Consider the following 16,887-nt stretch of genomic DNA (forward strand, 5'->3'; position numbering starts at 1 on the left):
TTAGCTACTGCTGGAGTATTTTAGGCTCTGTTTGAAATCACAGGCAACATCTGAACAGCAACCCACTGTTACACAAAATAAAATGTTAATGTGCTCCTGCTGTTTAGGTGTTTAGCCGCATATAATTGGATTCAGAGATTATCTTTAGTGATGATCATTCCTTTAAAAGTAACTGTGTTTGTACAGAATAAGAACTGCTTGCTTTATGAGCATTACAGAAATACAGACCTGCAAAAATGACACTCTAAACCGCATTTTGATTATGATAGTGCCGCCAATTTGTTACACCCGGCTGCTTCTCCTCTCTCCACCTTAAAAAAAGAACCAGCAAGCGACTGTACACTCAAAGTGATGCTTTAAAGGTCTGTAGGAAATATTTCGGTAGGCGCAAAAATTGACTCGTGGAACGCGGACAGTGCACTGAGTTTAGCTAATTTAACACATGACATGTATGTTATATTCTATTGTGCATTTAATACACACATTCTTACTTAACCCTTTATGCCACTTTTGATTATAGGCTAAAAACATGTAGTATTATTGGTAGGGTGTTTTGCCACTTTGCAGCCCTTTGGTGATGTCCTCAGGCACTAATTTGTGCAATATCAGTGATGTTCTACATTAACCTATATGTTATGTTATGTTTTCCTCCAAGATTTAAAAGTGGCATGTATAAAATTACCATAAAGGCATCAGAGTCATATGTGGACTGAGTACAGCTAGCCTAACAGATACACAATACTGTTTGTGTGCCCTACAGTATTTTTTGATTGAAATCACAGTTTGTATTACTTTTATCAAATGTAAAGGTTCATATCAACGTGAAAACTGAAGCCCCCACACTCACTACAGTATCCATATATATCACAGAAATCACCTTCCTACTGCGGTGCTATAATTTACAAGCAGCACTGAACGCGGCGTGCCCCCATTGGCTGGTGCGGGTTCATTGAATCCCCTCCTCTACCTTTGTCAGTTCCTTGCGCTCCCGTTGAAACGCCTGGTTGTTGTTTCCCGGGGCTTGGAGGAAGGAGAAGTTATCTCTGCTCTGCCGCAGGTTTTCGGGACACCGAGAGAGGACAGCGGGATCTGCCGAGGAAGCTTTTCTTTCCCCTGTGACCACCCGGCTGGCCGTTAAACTGAATGGAGTAGCGGGATAAAAAGGCAGGAGGGATTTAACCTTATCCATCACCTTGTAAAGCACGGCGCGGTGAGAGCGGCAACGTGCGGCACTGCTGCGCTGGATTGTGTAGGGAGCAAACAAGGGAATAACACAAACAGAGATGGTTTACTACCCGCAGGGACCTTCACACACACCACTGCTGCTACTGCTCCTCTGAACTTTTCAGTCCTAGAAGTGCGCAGACGAGAAGGGGGTTAAGAAAAAGGGGCTCGTTCTTATCAGCAAGAAGGGATTAATGATGCCGGACCAAATCACAGTTGCAGAGTTTGTGGCAGAGACCAATGAAGATTACAAATCGCCGACCGCCTCTAACTTCACCACCAGGATGTCCCAGTGTAGGAATACAGTGGCTTCCCTGGAGGAGGTGAGTGATGGTAGCCCCTTGTTTTGCAAACATAAATGAGTTCTATTCAGATTTTCCAGTATTGGCTGGTAGTGACGTAAACGGTTACCACTCACATACACATCCCTTAACCTTTATATTCACTCTTTGGCAAGCTCAGACATCATTAATTAGAGGTTTATTACAGTTTTGGGTCTACAATGTGCTCTGGTTGTAATTCAGTTTAATTTTAATGTCCAATTAGAGATCAGTCCTCAAAGGTTTGCACAGCATTTACAACATATCTATCCGTAAACCCCCGATTCCCCAAAATGGAAGGAATCTAAAAATGTATAACAGAGGAGGGGTTCTCTTTTCTAAGAGGGCTATACATGCAATAGATGTCTCATGTACAGAGTAAATGAATGAGGTAAATTAGGGGCTGTGAGAGGATTTAAAAAAAAAAAAAAGAAATCAGTCAAATATACACGACTTTTCACTGTTCCTGCACAGAGAGCACTTTGAGTTCTCCTTTAACTTGCAGGTCATCAGGAGGAAGGACACTTCCGCTTTGTTTCCTGACAGCCCACTGCTGCCTCCCTCCCTCTCTTGTTGTAGTTTCCCTACTTTGTGTACTGTAATGGCAGAGCCTCGCCCTGCCTCCTGGTAAAAATAGAATTTCCCACATGAGTAGCTCCGTTTGTTATGTGTGTTAGTGTGTCGCTGCTTTGTTTGCCGTTGGGTAGCATGTGGAGGTAATGGGGGGGGTTAATTCTGGTGTCATTAAGGAAAAAGTTTTGGAACTGGTGCAGTCATTTTTCCATTCAACACCTTTTTATTTAAAAAAATAAATAAATAAAAATGAGAAGATGAGGGAATCTGGTGGCTTAGATAATCCACATATGGGCTCAGTGTCAGCTTAAGCTTCCTGATCCTCCACACCTTGGTGAGGGTTGTGACTTCATTTTTAACCTGTGTATATGTGTGTGTGCGTGCATGGAGGACTGAGCCAGGCAGACGGTCACACACCTGCTCTAGCTGACAGGTGCTTCTCCTTGGCATCAGCCACCATTCTGCACATAGTTTGCCTCAACCTTTTCATTTATTTATTTATTTTTTTGCTGCTGCTCATTTTTTAAAATAGCCACTAATCTCCAGTTGGGAAGGATTTTCAGCACTGCTCGAATGTCTTTTCCCGTAGAAGTAAACATAAAAGTGTTTTTTCTCTTCTTAAATAGCAGGTCAGCTGTAATTGGTGGCTTTGTGAGCTTGAATTGTTGGGTTGAGAGACTAATTCAGCAGCTTTGTTTTAGAGTGCTGCTGCAGTTGAAGCCGCTGGAGAGGCGCACAGAGTGGCGTGTTGTTGTTTCACATCGACCTGCCCAAAGCCGAGGCTCAGGGAACACAGGGCCTTATTGTTGGGCCTAGCGGAGCTCGCTCACTTTGGTCTGTTTGACCAATTAAACGCTGCAGTGGAAGGGGAGCACTTCCTCTCATTGTCTGCAGGCCTGCCTGGAATTTCAAGCGCATGCACGCAAACATAAACACATTTACATACACATGCGTGCACGAGCACTTGTTAGTGGTGCACATCTTCCTGGTGGCTCATCTTGGAGCTTTTAACCTCGAGTATAATAATACACCTGCATACTGTCTAGTCATGAATGCCGGATGAAGATTTTATATTGCTGTTTTCAGCATTATACCGATCGTCGAACCTTGTGCTGATTCTGGCCTTTCTGTTTGCTGTACAAGTGCTCATTTCTTTGCTTTTACCCTTCAGCTGACAGTCGAGGACAGAGCAGCAGTGTACTCTGTGATGCTACTCGACAAGTAGAGCTTCTCCACTAAAAATGTGTTTTTATAAAATGACCACACTGTTATCATTTGCACAAAAAATGCATTTTATGGTGCAGTAGTGTATCGTGGTATCTCCTGTTCCACTGCTTTAGGAGCTTGCCCCCCATTATAACTTAGCAATGGGTTATTTATTAGTAGAAAGGAATGATTACTAGTGTTAAAACAGTCCTGTTTGCTGTTTGGGAAAATACAGGAGGTTTATCTGCTTTATCCTGTACTGTTTTGGAGATGCAAACTGCTTATAAACCTGGACGCTGCACCTCTTTGGAAGGTTGCATCCAATAATCTGTTTTCCTAATGAAGCGTGTTGTAAAGTACCTGATGGGCTTACAGTCTCAACTTCTTTAAAGAGTCTGATCTTTGTTTCTGGCTGTTTATAGAAAAGCTTTAAACATGTTAACCAAAGCGGAGACTGCACCGCTCTGAGAGTTTATGTAAACGGGTGCACATTGTTGTGTAATTATTTCTTTCCAAACTTAATTGCATCTGACAGAATCTTAATTAGGCTAGTAGCTTTAAAGTGCTGGCTATTAGGAGGCCATTCAGAGAGCTTGTGCGCATGTGGGTGCTCGTTTGTAAAAACCACAACAATAAAAAGCTGTTTATCCAGTAAGAGGATATTGGGCTTTGTGTCATGGCCCCCCTCTGTGCTCATGTAAAACACTTGTGCTGACTTTGCTCTGGGCACACTTTTCAGCAGTCGAGATGTAGGATCTGTTTTTCTTTATTCGTAATAGTCTGTAATAGTTTTTTCTCATTCCTTATTTAAAAATATGACACTGAGGCAATCGTTATTATGTCAGCTGTCAGGTTTTTTTTTGGTTTTTTTTTTAATGAAGCAACCAAATATAACCCAGACTGTGCATATCAGGAAAAACCATGAGCTCAAGTGGAAAGCAGGACTTGCCCTGAGGGATGATCTGATCCCTGTCTATTGATCACGCTGCAGAGTCATGTACTCAAGGCTCACTCGAGGAGAAACTCATGAGTATGTTTCGCTGAAGTCAGAAATTGGCACACATTGTAGTCATCTCAGGTCTGTTTTTGCACCTTTTTTTTTTTTTCCTCTTTCAGTTACTAAAGGCTGCCTGGCAGACAGACACCTAAAACAGCTGCAATCAATAGTTGTCTCCAGGAACGAATCTCATGTGCTTTCACTTCTATCTTTGGCAGCAGTACCTGGTAGTTTCGTGTACTGTCACTATGTTGCGCTTAAAGCTCACAGAGGAGGTTAAAGAATTACTAGTACATTCATTCTGTGGTAAAGTGGGTCACTTACTGGGTTCGCAATGTGTAACATCAACAGTCCTCTCAAACTGTTGGCTAACGGTATGAAAGAGATGTTAGTCATACTTTAGACTGCTGAGCAGCAGCGTCTGGGGCTGTAAAACAGCCGTCACTACTTGATATTCAAGACAAGCTTTTGTGTTCTCAGCCCTTTGATCAACCCTTTGCAGGCAGACACACAATATCCGTTATGACATTACAGCTGCTTTCTCATTTAAAGTTGTTTGACAGGTAGAGTGCTTGCCTCCCCGGTGTAGCTTCGTATGTAAAAGTATCCCTAACTTGTTCCTCGACCTCAGTATATTTGTCTTTCTGTTGTTGTATAGTTACATGATATGTGTGTTGCTTTTGTGTGTGTTTTCTTTTCTTTTTTCTTTTAAGGATCATGTAAAACATTGTCCACCACAATACATACACAACAAAGGAAGACAATTAATTCATGTAAAGTAGCATAAAGTATTTATGAAAGGCCACTTATCATGCAAGTGTTTCAACATTTGACAAAAAGACACCTTACAGCTTGCTCTAAGTGCGTGGTTTAGGTAAGGCCTCCGTTAAACAAGACTAGAGATGAGTCAGCAACCTCTAGCTGCTAGGGAAAATGTGTATTTCCAGGGAAAACTGTTTATCTCCTGGCTGTTTGTGACTGGTAGCTGGCACTCACTGTGAAATTGACTGCTAAAGCCCTGCTCACACAGACCAAGAGAGTGTTAAGTGATCTCACTGTTGACCACAGAGTGCTTGGGAGAACTTTATATTCTTTAACCTGTTGAGGTTTCTGGCCGTCACTGGAGTGAAATTGGCTGCAAAGTTCAGTAGATGGTACTGCACCAAAAACCTTCCCGTGATTGCTTTAGTTGCAAGTTGGGTGCGGTGGTTGACAATAGTTTTCATGGAAGGTGCCAACTTGTCTGCAAACACTCGCTGTTTACTGTACATTGTGTTTACTTTGGTTTACAGTGAAACTGCGATACAAGCCAGAAGTGGAGACCGTTCACTTTCAAAGTAACAGTTGCTTACTGCTTTAACCAGCACTTTCCAAAAGGTGCAACTTTTACTTTGAAAGTCAACATTTCTAATTCTGGTTTGCATCACAAGCGTTTGTTACAAGTCACCATCTTTCATGCAGTCTACAGGCAACCATGGTGATGAACTAGAGACCAGTTGCAAGGAGGTTGTTGTAGGTCTTTAGCTTACAATGTGAAGCTGTTGTTGTGATTTGGTGCTATGTAATTAAAGTTAAATTGACTTGCTACAGCAGCCGGTTTCACCTGGTGACAGCTGGCAATGTCTAGAAACCACTTGCCATCTGGTTGAGGAATACATGTTTTTCTGTAGCACCAGCAGTTTTAAGGGCATTGTCAACTGGGCTCGATGCCATTGTAAGTGACGTGTCAGGATACCGCGTGCAGGATGCAGCACCAAAGACATCTATTTGCCCATGCGTGCATACAGATTTTATGCAAGGCAGGTTAAACAACAGGTTAAAGATCTGCTGATGTCCGATCAGGCGGTTTAAAATTTGCATTTTTACATGCACTTCCATTGGTTCAAGAGCCTCGGGGGTTCAGTGCTTTTGTGAAAACGGCTCAGGTTACTGAGCCAGAAAACTTAATGAACCATGACACGGCGCAACTAGAGGTCCAGTCTGAAGCTTTAAGTGACTTCAAGCTCATTGAAATGCTAAAAAAAATCAGTTTCTTGATGTAATGGCAATAGTAAATGACTGATGCAGAATACTGCATGGCTTATGCCCTCTAATACACCCACTCAGTGGGCCTCTCCTTCTGGCCTCTATCTCATTGTTAAGTTTATTCATTTTTCACAGATGAATAACTGTTATTTATAGCCAAGTCAGCTTTTCATGGATTGTTCCTGGCGTTGAGGGCAGTTGGGGGTAACTCGGTCTTGAAGGCTAGCATCATTATTCATCCATCTGGCTATTAATTCACCCAACAGAGGTCCATGACTCTGGCATGCCAGCTATGCATTGTAAAGCCTGCTGGATTATTTGCACTTGATTTTGTAGTGAGATTATTTTGTGAGTATCTCTGGGAATGGAAATGGCATTCACAGCATGCACGGGTGCTGGCTTTGCAGCCCATACCAGTCTGCAGTCTGGTTCTCACAGACTGTTACTAACTTTTCTAATGCTGGTGTGCAACATGGGGATGTGGCTAATGAAAAAAAACAGTGTGTTTAAAAAAAAAAACAGCAGCTGATTACTGCCTGCTCTGAGTCTTTAGCCTCTCGTCTCTTTATAGCACCTCTAAGCCTAATCTGAAGCCACCAGTTGTTATGGGTACATGCTCTAACTTGACGCTATCCTCTGTTAGCACATGGTGATATCTCTTAATTTCTAGTCTGTTCTGCATAACCGGTTGGAGCAGGACAAAAACATTTATTCTTCTCTTCTATTATTTGTGTTGACATGTTTTACCTAAAGTGCAACAATTTGTGGTGGATGTGTCAACATCTAAAGACAAATGTGGTCTCCTAACTCATTTTACACATGTCATTCTGCTGGCTTGTGTTGATTTTCCAGCAGCACCCGGGCCTAAAGAGAGCGTTGCCTTCTCCTGTCCTGATTGCTGCCCCATCCCAGGCGTGGTTGGTGTTAACGGCTGTGACCTGGTCAGGGACAGCAGCTGCACCCCCATTGGAACAGGTGGCCTGGAGGAAAGTTTTAACAGCCTTCAGACAGAAGGATTATCAGTGCAGGGACAATCCACATCTAATAGCTTTAGAGCCACACAGTTGGATCTATAAGCTCTTACACATACGGCCTAAATGCGCCGTCTGGTCCAAGTGAGCAACCCAAACCCCCAGCCACCTCGGCCAGTCTTCAGTATCCCACCAAAGAAGCTTAATGATGCTCTCAGTAATTGAAATGGGATTTCTGGCACGATCACAGCAGTCTTGTCTCCTCCCTTCATTCTAACTCTTTATCCGTTGTCCCTCGACTTTGCCTTAACTGTAGTTAAGGCACCAGAATAGGCCAAGTATGTTGAAGCAAAGCCAAATCTTGGGATGAGCTCTTGAATTTTTAGCTTTTAGTTTATTTTCTATAGAAATCTTGCTTGAGGTACTGGTGATGGAATACTTAAAGTTGATATCTGGGGAAAGACATGTTGCATGTGATTAAACACTCTCACTTTATGACTATATCTGTGGTAAAAGTCCCTTTTCATTATCTGTGTGGGACTGCTAACTCAATGATTCCCAAGGGTTTCAAATGGGAGGTGGCTGTCTGGCGTCTGGGGCCTGGTAATGCAGTGTTTGTGTTATCATCCTCCTCAGATGGACTCTGGCCAGGACTCTCTATGATGTACCTCATTAAGATCTATTAGCGGCAAGCGTCCCAGCCCTGTCCCAGTCACTTCAAAGCATTGATCCTTTTTATCCTCCGTGGCTTTGACTGTTAGGATGTGATATGATTTTATTCAGTTTTGTGTGCTGTCTAGACTTTTGGGTGAATGCATCAGGACTTGGTAGTGAATTCATTTTCCTTTATTGCAGCCTGTTAGTCATTGTTAGACCTAATAAGTCTGTTTCATTAGGAGACTGAAAATAGTCAGAAACTGAGTCCGGCATGGTGAAAAGAACTGAGGTTAAAGGACAAACTGGCTTCTCTCTGTCCTAAACAGAGGTTAGGGGGTTAGACACCAGGGGCACTCGGGGACTCCTGGAAATTAAAGCCCATCTCATCCATCAGAGTGTCCTGGCCCAGATTGTCAAAGACGGCTGCTTTTGATGGCTTTTGTTCCCTCACAGGCTCTACCTCTTGCATTAATGAACTCCACTATTGATTTGTAGTCCCGTCCACTCCATGTTGCTTAGGCCCACGGTGCCGTGGGAGGGGTGAATCCTCACAGTTGTGCTGTCCTGTTGTCACTTTCACTCAGAGATCTGACCCAGACCTCTCCTTTGTTTGTTCTAGCGTTGCTTCCTCAGAGGCTCTCAAGGCAATCTTAGTTTGATTGCTTCTGACTCGCTTGGGGCCTAAGATCAGTCGTACGGTGCTGGAATTACACATCGGTAGTTTGGAAGGTGTGAAACCTCCAGTCGAACCTGCACCACCACCCTTCAGTTGTAGTACTGCTCTGCAACATCCAACATCTGTCCTTCTGCTGTGCAGTTTTCATAATATCAGTGATAAATTAAATGTTCGGTCCTATAGCAAATGCTCTAAAATAGATTTGTAGAATTTATTTGTGGGAGTCTGCTGCAGCACTGGAACCAGTGATACCTCCTGTAATTTTACCTGTGAAGCAGGTTTTATCGGTAGAGATTGCCCGAGTCTCACACTTTTCAGGTTGTCTGAGTTTCATTGAGCGGAGTGAGTTCATGTCAATCGGAGCTCTTTTCAAGTTCTGAGTTCCCGGCGGAGTTCAGAGAGGGTTGTGTGAAATACAGGTCATCCTCGTCTCTACGTCTGAAGTGCGCTCTCAAGCCAACAACAGCACACAAACACAATCGTGGTCTCTGTAGTTTTTTACAGCAGAGTTTTCCAGGAGAAAACAGGTCATTTTCCCCTCTGTCTCTCAGGCATCATGTTGTAACTGTTGGTCTCTGGCACAGGAGTCTCTGACACCGTGAAGCTGGCACAAACGTCCGTGTGAAAAGAAGCCAAACAGAAACTTTAAGGTGAAGTCAGAGGAGGGTTTTTTCCCCACTCCTTCCTCAAAGTGCAGCACATTTGGTCCTTATTTCCCCCCCACCCTCTCCTGCAAACTTTTATCAGCCTCCTGCTACTTTTATAAACTTCATTAAATACTCCCCCTCAAAGTTAGGCAGACCGTTTTAGCAGGTTTTAAATACATGGCGCCATCGGGGTCTTATGCCTGCTGCTCATTTAACCCTCATTTTTAAGATCTTTTATGTTATATTTGAAGTCATGCACAGAGCGTGGCGGATACAGTGATGCAGACCTGAATCTGTTAGTGATGGGCTGGGGCTGCTCAGATGCTATGGATGCATTTCACTTTGATGCAGTGCAGCTGTCTGGGGAAACCAAAAGGAAACCATACTTGCATTGGAGTCTCTCACCTTGTAAAATGTAAAACACCCTGAAATACGCCTCGGGACTTAACATGAAAGTTTGTTTTCTCTGCCACTTAAAGCGCTGCAGGTGATGTTGTCATCCCAGTGTGATTTCTGGCAGCTGGTAGTCAAGGCTGTGGTCCAGCAGCGGTCTTTGTAGTGCTCACCGAGGAGCTGTAAAGCAGGGAGTGCGCGGTGCTAAAGTACTTGTGGGTGGATGAGATGTTTTCAGAAACTTGCAGTTGGGGAGAAAACTTAAACAGAAACGAAACCGAAACTTCCCAAGTGAGTTCAAGCTGGAATTATTAGGCTCCCTGGAAAAAGATGTTGACTCATAATAGATGTAGTCACTGCTTAGCTTTGTGCTGGAGTCTTCATCAGTTCTGTCGCCAGAGATGCAAAAATGCACGCATTTCTGTGTTAATGAGCTCATGTCAGCGTGGAGTTTTCCATGCTGACCTAGGGCAGACTGACTTCTCACATCTCAGCAGTCGAGGGAACAGAGAAAGCCTGCAACTATGGCCCGTTAGCAGTCCGCTCCACGAAACCCACCTCTGTCCAAATATTGACTTTTCTCACTCAGCACAGAGAAAAGTTGTGAATGAAACACTTGAAAGTGTCTTTAAAGGAGCTCTTTTAAAGAGGGAATTCATCTGCAGCTCAGCTGAAGAGGTTTAAAATCGAGATTATAGATAAAATCTGTCTCGGGTGGAAAATCAGAAGCAGAGACATAAGAAAACGGCATGGCTTGAGCACAGCTTCCTCAGAGACATGCCTCTTGGTTTTAATGTCTGCATGTTTGGGGACATATTATACTCATTATACATTTCAAAGTAGCCCTTATATTTACTTACATTGAGCCTCGATGCAACTAAATTCATCCACTGTTGGGTTGAGCCTTTTTTCTTAGCTCCTGTTCCTCGCAAACAAAAGGTTTGAACAGGAAGAGAGACGGGCTTCTGCGCTCAGTGTCGCACCTTTGTGACTGAGATGATCATATTAAGCCACATTAAACATGTTGCTTCACATCATACAACATCATACAGAGCCAAGAGTTTAAAAAGCTCTCCAAGGGGATTACTTGTGGCTATTGTGACCTCAATATATTTTTTAATATAATAATAACCACTGTGTAGGGAGACTTATGACAAGATATAAGGAAAAGCATACTAGGTCTACTTCAGTGTTCTGGTTTTTGAGCTGAGACACAAATCTTCCTTCACCGACACAGAGCGAGTTTCCCTTCCTGTGTTTACACTGTGAAACATATGGAAGTGCAGACAGCAGCCCGAAGGCTGGTCAGTACTTTGCACTGTGCAGCTGCTTCAACAGCACACCTGCAGAAAACCTGACTTGTCCCTTTTTTGTAATGTTTCAGAGAAGACTGCATACAAATGTAATGTTTTATTTATGTTTCTCTTGGGCCCAAGTATACTTTTTTTTCCCCCCAGGTGACTCAAAAAAAGGGAAAGTTTTAGATGCAGTCTCACACAGTGTATAGATGGGCGTTAACCTCGTACACCTAATGATAGATGTTCATAAGACACTTATGTAGCGCTAGTGGTCGACCTGCTAACCGCTGTGAGTCAGTTGCTGTTTGGCCTGTGAATTTTTTTTACACAGCTCATCTGCGGTTTCAGATCTGAAGTTAGATCTGTCTCATTAAGAGATCCTGTTCCAGTTTTTGTTGTGTGGGCTGACCACCTCGCAGTGGGGAAATAAATATGATGAACGTGATGTTGAGTGCAGTCAAATGATCTTCACATCAAAACTTAGGCTTTTTCTTTTAGTTGTAGTTGTTTTTTCTGTGGAGCTACTGTACCAAAACATGCAGCAAATCCTAGGCTGCTGCTTTCTTACTCCCTGGGTTCCACTATATGAAGCAGACGCTTCCTTGGGTGGCTGTCGCAGGCGGTGGGGAGCTTAAAGGGTAAGGCAAGGTTATAAGACGACTTATAAAGACGCACAGACAGAGCGCAGATGTGCGTGTGTGTGTGTGAGCTTCAGAGAAGTGTGTGAAGATTTCTCGGATTGCCTTTCTTTAAAATTGAACGTGTTTGTTGTCTGCTGATGGGGCCTCTGAGGAAAGAGGGACGGCATCTTGCAAAGCAGACATGCTGTCATCAGCAGATAGTTAGCTGGCAGGAACAATGGGGCTGGGTCTCTGTCTTGTCTGTCAGTCACTCCTGCATGCAATCATCCAGGAATGTGTTTCTTCTTCAGACAGAGGAGAAAGAGGTGGAAACTGCTACGATAAAACAGGCCTGTTAGCTGGACCCACTTTTGCTGGCGTTGTCGATCACTCCCCACTGTCTCACATGGGCACGTAAAGTCTTCGTGTTCTCTCTACCTCACCGTGTTTTGGGTTTTGTTTCTCTTCTCAAGACATAAAGGTTCTTTTGTCAGTTACAATTATTTTGTCCTTATATAATGTCACTTTTTTCAGTCTGAAACCAGATTTGAAGTAAGTTTTAGTTTAGAGCAGGGCACCTACTAATTGGAAGGTTGTTTGTCTGCATGCCAAATATTCTTGTGCAAGATAGCAATCCCAATTTGCTTTCCGATGCATCCATCGGAGCATGAATGTTATCAATGTTGGATAGAAAGCACTTGCATTGGAAAAGCATAGAAAAAAGTGCTTGTATGAATGAATGTGAATGAGTGAAGTTGTATTAAAAAAATTCTTTGAGTGCTCCGTTTGAGCAGAAATGATATCTGTCCGCTGTTTTTTTTTTCTCCTCTTAAAAAAACCCTTTAAATTCTTTTAATTTTTTTAAAATGTAAACTTTAGTGGAGTGGAGTTGAGCATCGTCAGCATTATTCAGCTTTACGGTGTCTTCTTTCCTTCTGTCTCTGATATTACCTATCAGCTGTGGGCTCACGGCGATCAGTAACATGACATATAATACTCAGCAATTCAGGAAATGTACAAACTTAAGTGAATGGATCACTCTGACAGTCACCCCCGTGACCCTGCGTTAGTCTGCACAGATCGGCTGCAGCAGATGCTGCTTTGTTATAATCACCACGATGATGATGCTGATGTCATGCCTTTAAGATGATTATCAGTGGAATTCAGTTTGGGTCTCTCCCCTTGCACAAGATGGGAGAAAAGTGCGCTTCTAGTTAGTTTACTGTGAACTGCTAACAGGGAGGAGAAAACGGCTGACATCGCAGAAATGTCACATAAATTTGGCTGGTGAAGCAGCTCCAGGCCGGGCGACGAGGCCTATTGTGTGTGTGGATTCAGCTCGGAGCCTGGGCTGATGAAATATTACAACAACGCGGAGTTCCCCTCGCACTGTGAATACATTTCTGGGTTAAAGCTGTTTTTTTTTAAGCGGCTGCTTCAAACAAGTTTTTACAAAATTTCGCGCTATGCTCAAATGTGGGCAGTGCATCGGCGTGCAAATGTGTGAAAGTGATTGATGGGCCATGTGAGAATGAGTCAGAGGAGTGTGTTTGGTGGGTTTATTACCCTGCTGGCCTGTCAGACCACTCTGTACTGATTGATGGTGTGCTTTGTGCTTGAGCGGGGGACACCTTGTGTGTTTGGGAGGCGAGATGCCTGTTCCAATGTGCATGTAAGCCTTGGACTCGTCACTTAGTGTTGTTATGAGAGAGGTCAACCAGAGGTTTAGAGGTAACGGTCTGTGAGAGCAAAGCATTGACAGCTGAGCAGCCAGAACATAAAAATTGGCTGTTTAATATTGTGCCACTGAAAATAGCTCTGACCCATCAGATCGCACTCCGGCACCAGGTCATTGACCCAGTGTGTGGGGAGGGAATCGTGCACTCTTGGAGCTTATCCTGGGCTAGTTTTGCAATTAGGTAGGGCACATTTTCTTCCAGCTGGAGGCATCTGTCATGGGGGAGTCCCATTAACCTGTTTGGGGAGCAGTTTTAGGAGGGGTGATACATGTCAAAGTAATATCCACAAGAATGAGAAGACTCTAGCCAATTGCAGCACACGAGGCAGCATGTGAGTAGTGAAATGTATTCTGGGATAGTGCTGCATCCACCAGTGCACCCAGTTTGCATATGCATTGTAAACCTACTGCAACACAAACCTGCTTTATGTGAACAAAGCTGGACTCTTTTATTCATCACAACTGTTATAACCTGCACAGGGAAATGAGGTCACATTGAAATCAATGTTGCCTGAATGTCAGTGTTTCCCTGTGTAGTTTGCAGTAGTTGACAAATAACTTCTAACATAGAGGCTGTTTGCTGATACTGATGCAGAACACATAGCTGCCATCTGACTGCTCTGATACAGCATATGCACCAAAATCTTTAGTCACAAAACTAACAGATTGCGGTAAATCTGATCCATTTGGCTCGTCGTCCTCCATGAAAACATGCACTTTATTGCCAGAGAGTCCCGCTGAGTCAGAGTCAGAGTGCTCCATGACTACCGACCTCGTCTTGTGTCGTGTATTTTTTTTAATTTAACATATCATTCTTATCTCTTGTTATAGAACTCGCTGTTCAACTTAACTGGAGCTGTGTGAGCTTGCACCTGACCGTTATCTCAGTGCATGCAGCACACATTTTGCACTTGTGTTTTAAAATTATCAATTAAACATACACAGATGATTTATTTTTTATGCACAAAACTCATCTGTAAAATTCTGCCACATGCGTTAGCTTCAGCAGCTCACCTCTGTTTGACCTCTCGTCCTCCAAACCAAAACACACTCAACCTCAGATGATCAATAAGCAGATGAAAGGTTCAAGCATGTTTTTCTGAAATTGCTGGCTAGCTTAAATGAATTCAGCTATACGTGAGGGAGTTTTTATGACACCCTGAGAGTTACAGGGTAACTGTGAAATTGCACATCATATCGCCTCAAGCGCCAACCCCTCACTATGTTTGATATGTTTTGAGCCTGAAAATCATTAACTCCACCTTATGTTGAAGAGGGGATCAATGAGATCCTCCTGGAAGCCTTCTACACTCTCGCAGAAGCTCAGATACCAGCAGAAATGCTTTGAGTGCTTTTATGGCTTTCGTTCTTAGCACTTGGAGTAGACTTAATGTACAAAGGCAAGCCCCAGGTGAGATTAGCTCTACTAAAAAAAATGCGCTCTGGGTTAAAAGTCTTTGTGTAGTTGAATTGGTTTGGCAGCGTATGCAGAGATGATACTCTTTGTAGGAAAGCTGTACTTTTCCTCAGTCCTTTTTCCGATTGAAGCTCAGTCAGAGCTACAGCTGCAGAGTCTGTCTGAGCCAGACAGAGCTAATGGGATAATGGCATATGTTACAGATGAGTCATTTAACGGTAGCTGAAGGAACTAAAACCACAGAACTGTAAGTCCCACTTATATGCAAAAGCTTCTTTTAATTTGCACAGTTCCTCTGGTTAAATACATCATATTTTATTTTTAGCACATGTTACTGTTACCAGACGCTGCTGTCTGGAAGCTTAGTTGTATAAACACATATGTTCAGGGGGGGAAAGGAGTTATATTTAGAAATTTGAAATATTAGCACTTTGCACATGCCTGTGTTTTCACAGCATGAAAAATGCCTGAACTGTATATGGGAGAGATTTGGTCTTCTGTGAAACACCAAGTAGAGGTTGACAGTGCGGATAATATGCTGCTGTTTCAGGGGTCAAGGCTAGGTGAGCGTGACCGCGGGGTATTTTTCAGCTGAAATGAGCAGACTAAATGCATTTGTCAAAGGCAGGAGTGTGTCATGTATCTTATTAGTTTAGCATTTGTGTTAACAGTTCTGCACATATTAAAAAATAACTATTAAGAAGTTAATAAAGAGAGTAATGAAACAGGAAAATGCCCACCAGTGTCTGCTAATAAGGGAAGGTTAAATCATTCATCACTAAAAGTGAGTGAAGTTGATTGAGAGCTCTCCTGCTAGGGTAATGTTTCTTTTTGCTTCATGATGGATGTGGGAAATAAACTTCCTGCTATGTTTCCATCCTCAGTCTGCTGATCTGCTGATCTGCTAACTAATTTTCCCATCTGCAAATTAGTGATTTGCATCAAACACGCCAGTGCCAAAGTGCCTTAAGCTAGCATGCTTTCCAGTGATCAGGGGTAGACTGCTTTTGTTTCAAAAGAGATTTCCTCGGCTCGACTAATATGGCCGACCTTGTGAATGGTAAGGTGTGTCCCTCTGGTTTTCCGTCAAATCCATTCTTAGTTACAGGCATAGAGACCAGTGGGGAGTCCACTGGCAGACACCAGTTCCTCCACCCAGTTTGCAAGTGGTTGCTAACAGCTTCTGTGAAGCCGTTTGCTAAAGCTGCAGTCATGTATTTTGAAAGTAAAAGTTTAGCCTTTTTTGCCTTCACTGCTGCTAGGCAAGTGGTTGGATAGTGTTTGCAGACTAGTTGGCAAGCAGCTGTGATATGCCAGAAAGCACAAGGAGGTTTTTGGTGCTCTTTGCGTCCAATTTAACGTAGTGACAGCCTGCGTGACATAAGATGGCAATGACTAAAATCATCACCTGGCAGCTCCATAATAGTTGGTAGTTTCATGGTTTCTCTATCCATTTTTTTTTTTATATACAGTTTTTTGAAGTTACATCGATTTTACATTGAAGTAAGTGTAAATGTCATAGCTCATTAAACTCATTAAAATGCTGTTAAACTATAAAAGTTTCATCATTCTGTTCAAGACTGATCCCCCACACCCCATTAGTCTTTTTCCCTGTATCCCCTAACAGACTGACAGGGTCTCCCCTCTTTACCCTTATAGGTGGCCTCTGTGAGCCCGTACTGACAGAAGAGTGAAAGAGGACATTGTGAATGTTCTTGTCTTTTCTCTGAGCTCTGTGTTTTATTCTGTCTGTCCCTCAACCAGTGCCACTTAATTTATCTGTCACTTTCCCTTCAAAGTCTCTCATCGCTTCCTCTTTTTCTGTTAGTGTGGGTGAGATGTGACCTCAGGGAAAACAACGTGCTGAGCAGTTATTCAGCATCTCGGAGCCTGGATATTAAAACGGCACCGATTTATGGATTTAATAAGTTTTGTCATCGCATCTTGTGCAATTGCACAGTAGAAAAAGTGCGTGTGTGTGTGAAGTATGTGTGAGTACATTGCTGAATGGGAGTCATTGTCTATTTTTGTTTTCAGGGAGTTGAGGGGATACGATGGGTGTCAGTAAGACGGGGAGCGGGGCAGAGAAAAGTGGCGCCGGCTTTGCCCTGGTCAAGCGGACATA

General features: G+C 43.1%; 1 protein-coding gene across 3 annotated transcripts in view; it reads left to right on the plus strand.

The window, feature by feature from the left end:
* Positions 1–989: 989 nt before the first annotated feature.
* Positions 990–16,887, plus strand: part of asap2a (ArfGAP with SH3 domain, ankyrin repeat and PH domain 2a) — a 56,751-nt gene continuing 40,853 nt past the window's right edge. For all 3 annotated transcript variants that reach the window (XM_084913902.1, XM_084913903.1, XM_084913904.1), the window contains exon 1: positions 990–1,547. In XM_084913902.1, the coding sequence (XP_084770028.1) occupies positions 1,419–1,547 (129 nt within the window). In that variant the 5' untranslated portion in view covers positions 990–1,418. The remainder of the gene's footprint in view (positions 1,548–16,887) is intronic.

This window comes from Perissodus microlepis, chromosome 19 (genome assembly GCF_051167445.1).
Source record: "Perissodus microlepis isolate ML-2025 ecotype Zambia chromosome 19, ASM5116744v1, whole genome shotgun sequence".
NCBI lineage: Eukaryota > Metazoa > Chordata > Actinopteri > Cichliformes > Cichlidae > Perissodus > Perissodus microlepis.